This window comes from Astatotilapia calliptera, chromosome 12 (assembly GCF_964374335.1).
Source record: "Astatotilapia calliptera chromosome 12, fAstCal68.1, whole genome shotgun sequence".
Lineage (NCBI taxonomy): Eukaryota > Metazoa > Chordata > Actinopteri > Cichliformes > Cichlidae > Astatotilapia > Astatotilapia calliptera.
The window spans coordinates 9255209-9266656 of NC_137433.1; the positions used below are offsets into that span (position 1 = coordinate 9255209).

General features: G+C 39.5%; 1 protein-coding gene across 2 annotated transcripts in view; it reads right to left on the reverse strand.

Moving 5' to 3' along the window:
• The window catches only part of unc5db (unc-5 netrin receptor Db), a 296820-nt gene extending 290462 nt beyond the window's left edge, over positions 1–6358 (reverse strand). For both annotated transcript variants that reach the window (XM_026187286.2, XM_026187285.2), the window contains exon 1: positions 5214–6358. In XM_026187286.2, coding sequence (XP_026043071.1) covers positions 5214–5298 — 85 coding nt within the window. In that variant the 5' untranslated portion in view covers positions 5299–6358. The remainder of the gene's footprint in view (positions 1–5213) is intronic.
• Positions 6359–11448: the final 5090 nt, after the last annotated feature.

The following is an 11448-nucleotide window of genomic DNA, read 5'->3' on the forward strand; positions in this document are numbered from 1 at the left end:
ACAGAGGGGCACAGCATCACACAACATGTGGTGATGGTTATTTCAGCAAGGCTTGACACAATTGTGCATCTGTGGAGCAGGGACAATGCTGTTTGCTGCTAATGTTTATCAAATGAGGTGACCACCAGGGGCCTGGGCATATGTGCATGCATGCAGAATGGAGAATCATTCCAGCAAGGCAAACATTAGCAGCTCTGTAGTCTAATCTCACAACATATTCTTGTAGTCATATAGAGTATTAGCTAAACTTAAAGCAGACCTAGCAGCTTTACTGACAAATGAACTGGGCGACTTCAGCAATCCTCAATCAAATATCAGATAATCCCATTGCTCATTACTTCTCTCAATACACAACACTCTATCTTGCTAAAATCACACATCACATAAATTAATCATCAAGTCCCAAATAAATGCCTGCATGTCGAGAGAAATCAACGAGAGCCTCATCAGAAGATAGGTAAGAAGGGATATTACATATCAGTGCACTTGCATACCCTTTTGCATGTCTAAGCAGAGCTTCATTATGAGATAAATACACACCAATAGCAGATTGCTGATCTACAAGAAATTCCCATTACAACCCTGGACAAAGCTTCTTGAAATAGCCCTTATTTCATCAGAACTGTGAGACAAAAGATGAAAAGCCTTTTCAAGATCCCCCATGGGCCACATCATCCTCACTCATGGCTGTGTTACACATGGAGGACCCCTCTTTCATGACCCCTTGCGTGAGTCTCGTTCTGAGCCAGTGGGGGCCTGCGAACATCAGCTATTGATCTTTAAGAGCTTAAATCTCGCTGAGTTCAAGCTAGGACCATCGAGACCCGCAGAGCAGCAGGACTGCTGCTGTTTGCTACTGTTTGATTCAAGGACTAAACTTGTGGGAAAGTGTGACACCTGTCATGACATGCATGGCCTTTAAAAATGATGTGATATGCAGAAAAGTTGTAACATGCAACAAGGTAGAGTCGAGCATTCAAATGCCCTGCCTCTGTTTTGACAGCCCATTAGTACCTGTAATGCTTTTTAAGCACAATCTGTATAAAAAAATAATAAAACATCTTTCACTTTTTAAAATGTGTTGTTTTCTTTTGTTTTTTCTATGATATTTAATTAAACTCAAGACCTCTGTTTTTTGGAAATCAGTATTTTCATCTTTTTGACATTCTATAGACAAAAATTGCTCCTCAAGAAAAAAATGGACATACGGAAGATAATCATTTGCTGAACTATTTTTGATATGGTCCCACACTTAATCGGGATGCTAGGCAGGCAGGTTGTGAAGTGAAGCTCAGATGAAACCAGATCATGTTCTCAGTGCCAGTCCACATCAGCTGACGCCTCGTGTTATAGTTGTATATACATTAAGCTGCTTTAGCCTGCCCACAGATACTGTTAATCTGCAAGCCAATTTGAAACCCACCTCCACCCCAGCTCCTCCTTTCTGATTAAATTAATGTCCTATCCATTCTCCCTGACGACTGCTCTATTCTGTTCCGTGTCTTTTTGCTGCTTTCCACACCTCTGTAAACACCCTGAAGGGCGCCACATAAAAATGACTACAAATAGAAACATTGAGCATCTTTTGAATGTGCTTGTGCTCCTGACTTAAGTTGGAATTCAGTCAAAATTAATTCTGTGTTCTTCGAGCAAAGTACAAACAGTCTGTCCAAGGAATGCTGGGCCGACACTTCTGCTTCTGTCAGCTTTTTGATCGCGACTTCCTTAATATATAGGAACTCAAGATGATAAGAAATCTGTGTGCCATTTACTGACCTGTTTAACTTTCATGTCTTCTGGCTGTCTGCAAATTGTATTCATTCTGCTAAACAAATTTTGAAGAAAAACCACAGAGAAATGTGTATTTATACAGAGAGAACCTGCACATAGTCTCATACTGTCAAGCTTTTTCATGTATTTTGTGCATCTATGTAGACTCTTACAAGAGTCTAAATCCTAAACTAAAGGCTGGAGTCACATATCAGTAAAAATTCAAGCATTCCATATTTTGCTTGAGTATGTTGATGTAGAACTTGTAGGATCCAGTCAATTTAGACCTTTCTAACTATTACATGCTATCACCAAACATTTTTTACTGCCTCCATTCTAACCCCTTCTGCTAACCACTATAATAATAACTTGCTGGAGTCACTCTTTAATTTGTCATAAATATATGCAACCAGAAGGTAGAGATTGCCAAACAATTCAACATTCTTTTTTTTAAAATCTGCAACTGAGAAAACAAAATTGGAAAAAGTTACAATCATTTTTCATTTGATACACACACAGACAAAAAGCAAATAAAAGTTTGTTGTGTATTTCTTTTGTGACATTACACACCCTAAGATAAAAGGAATCTTTTAAACTTTCATTTCCTTTTTGTTTCAATACTTCCCTAATGGAAAGTGTTTCAGTTTAAAAAACGAAATCATCTTTATGTTTTGTTTTTATAAATGCCTCTGTAATAATCCTTTTTTGTATTTCTGTGTTATGTGTGTAGAAAGGGATGCAGTTCCGCATGAACTGATTAGCTACATAATGCATTAGGCATGAATAAAAAGCTATACACAACAATACTGTTGTCTTTACTTTCATTTTTTTATTTTAATTAATATATCCAGCTATCAATTTACACCTTTATTTAATTTTATGGGAAAAATTGGTAACAAATAGAATTTGAATCAGTGACTTACTAGAACATTGGCAATCTGCTTGTAGTTGTGTGCTTTAATGGTTCCTTTTTTTCACCATTCGAGGTGCTCACAGTGGTCCCTGGCTTAATTCCTATTCCTTTTCCTAGACAAACTTGCTCACGTGATTTTTACACAATAGATTTTAGGTTATATTAGAACATTTTGATGTGTTCACCCAAAATGTATGCCTCATCTTTAGGCATGGTAGAAACTGATTGATTAAAATTGAAGGGGCTACTTGAAGAGACAAGCCACAACTCAAGGTAGGAGAAGTTAAGTTGCTTATGTTGATAAGTTAGTTTGTAGTACATTGTAGATGCCATCCCACTACCAAAACAGGTAAAATGTTTTTTGGGACCACTGATCAAAATCCAATCTAACAACTTTTCAGCACACAGTAATTCATGATGTTTGCTGGTGTGAACATTTGTGGCCTGCCTGACAGCTCTACTGTTCTCTGGTCTTATTGTGCTTTTTTTCCCCTGCATCACTTTTCTGAATTTCTGCCCAGCTTCGAGGTCCTAATTATGACTGGTGGCTTGAAATTAGAGGGATGCGTCATAAGTAAAGTATGTTGGTTTCATAACATCATATTCACTCAATATTTAATGTTACCTTCAAGAATAAATGGAACCGCCAGTTTAACTCTATTTTTCTGTGTGTGACTGATCAGTAATGACAGCAGACCTACCTATTTCCGTTTGGTCGAAATGAAACTGCCATCATTACAAGATCCTGCTGCATACTTGCATTCCTTATCCTAATATCCTCATAATTACAAGTTAATGTACAACAGATTGATGACAGCTGTCTCCACATCTAATCGACAAGAGAGAACTGGCAATAGTTTGTTTACAAAAATGTAAACAATCATTATTTTAACACAGTGTTTGTGTTGCTGCCAGTCTAACTCCCTGCACGCTGGTCAATGACTTCCCGTCTTTTACTAAAATGGATCAGAGTTCGCTCTCTGATCCATTTTTTAATTTCCTTTTTTTGACTTGAGCATAAAATCAAGTGTGAAGGCGTTATTTGTTTTGTGGGTGTGTGTAGGATTCATAAATGAATAATGAAAAACAAATCACTTTTTGCATTTTTGAGATTTTAGATTCTCTGCAGAATATGAAGAAAAACAATGATGCATATTTTGCAAGATAATGTATATTTGAGTTATTCTGAATGAGTGGCATGTGCAGGGTGAGAATATTTTTTTACATTTGTGGAAGATGATGTATATCAGTTTCTTCACGGCAAACAGATTGCAGCAATAAGGTGGAAAAAAGCCAGAGTTTCTGGCTTCACAATGAAAAAAAGCAGACTTTGCACATTCATGATGCGTAAAGTCGTGTAACGTTAATCTGAACTCTGTTCAGCTCCACAGGCTGCTATGTAACCAGTTAAACCTGCAGGGAACCTTTAACACCAAATACCATCTCACTCTCAGGCACTCTGCTCTGTGCTACTGCTATTTAAGTGGCTAAAATATGGAGATGTGAGAGTCATAAGATCAACACAGACACAACCAGATGTCTGCAGGGCATATTCTGGTTGGGTTGTAGGCTTGTTCTGTAACATCTGATTCAAACGGGTGATGTGGTTCAGTGCAACAGCTTAAAATCTCTAAAACCAATACAGGCTACAGAAAACTGTACAGTGTGTATTAAATAAAGATGATTTAACATGGATTTTTTTGTGTGTGTGTGTTTAAGGGACTAAATCTATCCTCTTGTATTTGTTCTTTTGGGTTCTCTGGAAAAAGAAAGAAAATAGAACATCAAGCAGGGGCAGATTTCCTACCCTCAACACGACCCCCACTTGTCACAGTCACCTCTCATTCAAAGGTATTTTTATCAAGTAAATGTAAAGCACTTTCACCGTGGGCTTCTAAAAAGAAACGAAAACCCTTGGTTGAAGTCGCTCTGGTAGCTGCTGATGAATATCTCTGCGTCCCGCACAAACCTCTACATACATTGCTCTGGCACTATATTCACTTCGTGATATCAGGAAGCGGATCATTTAAAAAGGAGGACTAGCTCTGTAACTCTCAGATAAAATGGCATGCCTGTTGCACAGGCGTGCCTTCATTAAAGCCAGCAGTGCTGATTACAGCGCAGTCACGGTGATGGATTCATTCACGACTAAAAACTTAGTGGAATGGGACGACTGGCATCGATTCGAGGGGAGACGTAAAAAAAGACCAAGAGTGTAGGAACTTGACGGCGCGAGCTGTGGCTTGATGAATCAATAGCAGAAGCTCCACTGCGCAGTGAAGAGAGAATGCTCAAATAGTGGAAATCTGAAGTCCGAGTGAGACTCAGGATCACCTGCTGAATACTGAATGTGAGCTGGGAAGTATTTGTAAACCTCAAACATGAACCAAAAATCGTGACAGGTGGTGCGTAACCACGGGGATGGCACCCAATAATTGTCTCTCTTCTTTTACCGACCGGCTGAAAGCGCTTACAGCGCAGTAAACACCCAAAGTAGGCACGCATGCACACGGACACACACAGCTCTTACCTTTGGAAATAACCGATGCTGTGCAATAAATAAGCAGCAGGAGCCCCCTCAGAACGAGGTAACGTCCTTTTGTCAGCGTGCCCATACCGACGCGTAGCTCTCCACGGATACGCTATAGAGCTGACGGTGCTCCGGGTCTCTGATGCCTGCTCTTGCCTCCTCCTCCGAGCTGGACGAGCCCCGGCAGCGCAAGTTCCTCGTGTAAACCAGGGAAGCGGACAGTTGGACGCTCTGTTGGGAGAAGGAGGAGCAGCGGCAGCAGGAGAAGTGAACGGCTGGCGGGCTGGACTGTTTGTCGAAAGGGAAAAAGCATCTTCACTTCACTTTTGCTGTGCGTGTGTGCGCAGCAGGGGAGACGTGCGCTCCGAGTTTACCCCCCTTTCCAGGCATCATCATCCCGGAGCCTGCCCTGTGCTAACCAATGGCAGAGTGAGAAAGGCGGAGAGGAGGAGACGGAGTGGTAGGCTACTCGTAGGCCTAATCAGTCAAATGTTTCTTCTTTTACAGTAACGCACCAAGCAGCCCAGCAAAGGCGTGAAGGATGATGATACAGTTTACAGGTTTGGAGAAACTGTCCGAAGAAGAAAAGTGGGAGGAAAACGGCTTCATTTCCAACCAGCACAAAGCTGTGTCTCACAGTGTCCGGTATAATCTGATCAATTATAGCCAAAGTAGAGCACTGATCAACAGAAACGCGCCAGTGTGATTTTCTTTTAATGTGCCCCTCAGCTCCAAGGTATGTTTGCTGGTATTCTTATATGTGATGAATAAATGAAATTTTTGAAAAAGAAAAAAAAAATAGGTATGTAATCATGGTAAAACACCTCATTACAAAACCTCAATACCAGCTGAGAAAAGCAGATACTGACTCTGAGCACACTACTCATTTGTGTCCAAAATGATAATACTTTGATTGATTACAAACGAGTGTAATTTTGATGAAGCTTGGAAGCAACTTCTAACCTGTAGATTTTTCCATGTATGTTTTTATGAAATACAGTGTAGCAGACTTAGGTATTCTGAACTTGGTTTAATTCAGTGGCATCATCTCAGTTATTAAAAGAAAAAAATAAACTATAACCATCGTCTTTTTTGTCTTCACCAATTTCAACAACTGTGCTTCAAACTTGGCATGCATGCAGCCAGACCCAGCAGGCTAATAGGTCTCATTTTCAAGGTCTTTTCCTTTTTGCTAGGCAGCGGCATCAAAGGTACAGTGTCATCATTTTAAGGACCTCATAGTTATATGCAATCTGAAATAACACATTTAGGTTTAGAATAAATCTCCACAGTCTGTGACATGTACTTTTACTGATGCTGGGCAGTGTTCCAACTTCACTAACCCTTCTCTTCTTCTTATGGGCAGAAGACCTTCAGCTTCTGTCCATGAACAGTTTTAGTGGTCAAGATGCAAAGACTGTGGGGCGACCGTGGCTCAGGGTGGTTGGGAAGCGTATCTGTAACCAGAAGGTCGCCGGTTCGATCCCTGGGCTCTCTGTCCTGGTCATTGTGTCCTTGGGCAAGACGCTTTACCCTACTGGTGTTGGCCAGAGGGGCCGATGGCGCGATATGGCAGCCTCGCTTCTGTCAGTCTGCCCCAGGGCAACTGTGGCTACAACCGTAGCTTGCCTCCACCAGTGTGTGAATGAATAGTGGCATTGTAAAGCGTTTTGGGTGCCTTGAAAAGCGCTATATAAATCCAATCCATTATTATTATTACTGTACTTGGTGGAAAGAATAATGGGACTCTTAACATCAGGTCAAGTCCCATCTGGCACTAGGATTTGTAGTAAGTTCAACCCTTTATATTGAATTTTCGCCTATTTGAAACAGCCAAATGGAACAGAGGAACAGTGAAACAAAAATCAATGTGTGAGACTTTATTGGAAAGATAACATCTTCTAGTTTCTGACAATGAGCTTATTTAACATGTGGCTAAAATAACTCCCATCTAAACCTAAACCTACTCCTATTCTCAGTGAGATTTTTACCTGGATAAATAAAGGATTAATTTAAAACAACAACAACAACAAAAACTCTAGACTGCGCAACATGTACAGTGAAACAATGTTGTTGTTTTTTTATTCATACCTGTACTTTACAATCAAAAAAATAAATTGCAAGACCAAAATCAACTATGACTGTATCCTAACAGATGTATAGTCTGTATCTTAACGGTGCTGTCTAGAATTGTCCACGGTATTAGAGGTACCGATGTGACATCCATCCAGGCCTTCAGTTTAAAGACAATCACTGGCTGTTGTTAATATCCATGACAGTTAAGTCAATACTGAATTTAAAATGATGATTAGCTGAGGATACTAAATAATATGGATGTTCAGTTCACAGTAAATAATACATTTTTAGAAAATCATTAATATAAATGCTTTTAAATTTTCTATTAATTTTCACTTAAGATTCTGTGGAAAATATTGTCAATCAATTGATCCTTTTCTTAACTGATTACCCAATATAAGGTCACAGGACCAGGGAAGGAGCAGGTGGGGGCTTGTGGATGGAGGAGTTCTAGAGACTATCTCAGCTGTCAGCACAAGGGGCAGGCTACACCCAACATAGGTTACCAGTCCATCACGTGGCTAATACAGAGAGACAGACATGCTCACATTCACACCTACGGCCAATTTTTTTGAATCACCAATTAACCTAACAGCAGATGGATGGTGGGAGAAAGCCAGAGCACTCGCAGAGAACCCACACAGGTACAGGGACAACATCTCAATCAGCTCAAGCAATATTCACACAGAAAAACTCAAACTGGTTGGGGCTGAAGGTAGGGCCTTCCCAATTTAAGGTGACCACTCCTGGTTGTGCTAACCATTGCTACTGTAAAAAATAGTAAACTCAATAATTATTGCACATCATGCTGTACTGTAAAGTTTTACTTCTTCTTAGGGTGAAAGTTGGAGTGTTTTCATCAACATTGTTTGGGTCGAATTTGACTTGTTTTCAAGTCCTGATGTATGAAACATACATTTTTTCTTTCTGAATTACTTACTTTTAAAACTTCTAGGGCATTGAAGGTCACATTTATTGTTTATGCACAGAAATACATAGTAAATGAGCTGAATAAGTCCAACAAAACTGTAAACCTTTTGACTTGAATTCAGTTGCAGAGGTGAACAGAGCAAATATAATCCCTGCAGAGTCACTGCAGACTTCCCTGAAGACAACATAGGTAACAACAACAGCTTGATTTACTCTACAAGAAAATACACAAAATTGTGGTTAAAATTTATGGACAAAACAGAAAACACTGTGTTTTTTTGTTTGTTACTGGATAGATCGCAAGTCAGAGGAAAGTCTTCTACAAAGATTCTTGATGTTCTTTGTAGAAATGTACAGAATTTACCATCTGTGGGGTTTTTGTAAACAGGTTTTTAGCATTTTAAATAATGTTCTTTGCAGAGTTACTGGAGTTTGAAAATATGTGGCAACTTAATGCATTTTGTGTAAAAGCAATGGAAAACTCTTCACGTTTTTTTATCCACATAGACTGTTTCACTTACTGTAATAGCAGTTTTGACAACGTGACTTCAGTTTTGACCCATACAAATGACCAAAAACAGATGGTTCCATTAGCAGGTGTGTCAGGGGCAATGCTTTTGTTCACCACAAAACAATTAAAAACCCATCACTGAGTTACAGTGTGGCCATCTGACAAATTATAGATGAGTGGGAAAAAAAGAAAGAAAACCACAACTTTAATGCACTTTGCCACTGATTCCACAAGTCTCATGAACGCTAGTGGATGGACTGAACACCATTCTTCTAAAAGATATTTCATCCATCGTTTTTTGGTTTTAGCTCTTTCCCCTTATAAAGATGACATTTGACGACCTCCCCTGTACCATTCATAACAAGTTTTGACACCTCCGAATATATCAAAGACAGAACAGTTTCCTGGTTTTTCCAAAGGTAACTGCAGAGACAGAGACCACCCTCACTAACTTCTGACACAAACCCAGTCATTTTGTTCGATAGGCATGCCTGAAATATGACAGAGACTCCTCATTTCAGAAAAGAGCTTCTAGTAGGTTTTTCAAAGGGTAAAGTGTTAATGGTGGTGGAATTTCTGTCATGATCTGGTACAGGGATTCAAACGCAGAGCGGTAAGGTATCTCCAAGGTGTAGTTTATTTACAGTGCCAGTGCAATATATGTACAGTGAAGGGATCCAAAACTCCGGGGGAATCACAGGGTAACTCGCTCACGTCTTCTTCGCTCACACTCACACACGTTCCCGCAGCAGGGAGGTCGCAGGTCTGGGGGGAAGATCTGAGGCAGACGAGAAGGCAGGTCACCAACTAATCACAAATCACAAATATGAAGCACAAGAGCTGTGAGAACACTAACGTTAGGGGTACAATCATCCAGCGACGAGAGGATCTGTGTTCCAGCCTCAAATAGTGCTCCCGGTGATGATGGGTGAGTGTTGTCAGGTGTGCTCCCGCCCTTGGCCCACACGGCCAAGGGCGGGAGCCCACAGTGAGCTCCGCCCAGGCAGAGAGGGAGAGAACAGAAACAGCAACTGTAGCCTTGTGGGGCCGACCGGGCAGGCACGGAGACCATGACAATTTCTAGGCACTCTGGTTGGGTTCAGGTCATTTTCACATTAATCAAACAGTTCAGTGGGACTATTGGTCCCGCCATCATAATGCTCTATGAATTTAGGGACTCTTATCTTGGAAGAGACCAGTCCCATCAGACTGAAATTTTTCATCACTTGGTAAAAGTGATCACTTACATTTTTTTTAATGATTTACAGTGACCTTTCCATCCAAGAGGACAAGTGGACTCAAACCACAGCAGAACCCCCCATTCCTTCATTCATAATTATTACATTTTCCCTGACCCTTTCTTATAATTATAAAACAGAAAGAAATTCAGAGAAAGCTCCCTCCGGATAAAAAAAATTCCCAAGTGTTCTTTAAGCCTGAGGTTGTTTATTTGACACAAAACATAGCCAGTGAACTCAAAACTGCTGCAAACGTCAAGGAATCCCAACACAAACTCTGACTTCATTGTTCATATTGAAGTGAGCTGTTACATAAAATGTGTAAGGGCAAAAAATCATAAATGTGTTCTTTATTTTGTATCTTCTACACTTTGTTCTTCAGTCAAAATTTTCAGCAACTCTGCCATCAGGCAAGAGTGTTTTGTCAGGAAGATCTTGACCTGATTATGTGCTGCAATGAATTATGTTTTTACTCTCATCTGATGCAGAAGTGATGTTCTGTGATCAATGTAGCCCACAGAAATCTGTGCACAGGAAGGCTTTAAATTTTATTGCATATAAAGAAAAGCACTTTATCTAATTGAACAAACTGGAATTAAATGATCTGTCATAATTATTGGAGTTTGAATCAGTAAGATATTGATATTATAGGTACTAAGTAATAGTAAGTTGGTAGAATGCCAGCCTTAAAATACCAAAAATCTTAAAATTTTGATTTGTTTTTGAGAGTATGAATTGGTCATCTTACTGATGTTTGTCAGTATCTATTTATCTTCTTTATTATCTTCTTGGCCAAGGCTGTTCTTGCAGTTGCTCCATAAAACATCATTTCAATTTATAAAACTCTTGAGAATTACTCCATTTCAGTTCAGCATTTATTAAATATATCAAAAAGTTTTACTAAAATAGTTTGGCCACTATGACAAATCTCTAGAATGCTCATCATTCTTCCTGGGAATACATTCCTTTTTCTGCTTCACTAATGCTATGCATAGGACACAAATGACACCTGTACCCAGAATCAAAGACAAAGTTGTATATTTTAGCTTTTACAAAATTACAAGTACAAGTAATCATCCCAGTAGTGGAGTAACGTTTGCTCATTTGTGCTATCATAATAAAAATTTGCATGCTCATCTTTCTTAAAACCAAAAGTTGCTCACAGAGTCAGAAGAAAATATAGCCCTTAAAGCTAACTATTGGACCTCAGTGTAATAATGTGAATTTGTGATAGCCAAAAAGATACGGATGTTCTCAAACATAGAACACACATACTTGTAGCGTTTATTTTAGATTCTAAGTTTTTGGCTGAGTACAAAAGAAGTAAGGTAAAATATTATTCTTACCATTAGATTTAAACGTTTTATCCATCCATTCAATCTTCCATTTTATTGACTGCATGTCTAATTCAAGGTTGTAGAGGGCTCAAGTCTGTCTCAGTCACCTGTCACGGGGCAAAAGTTGGAGTATGACCTTAAAA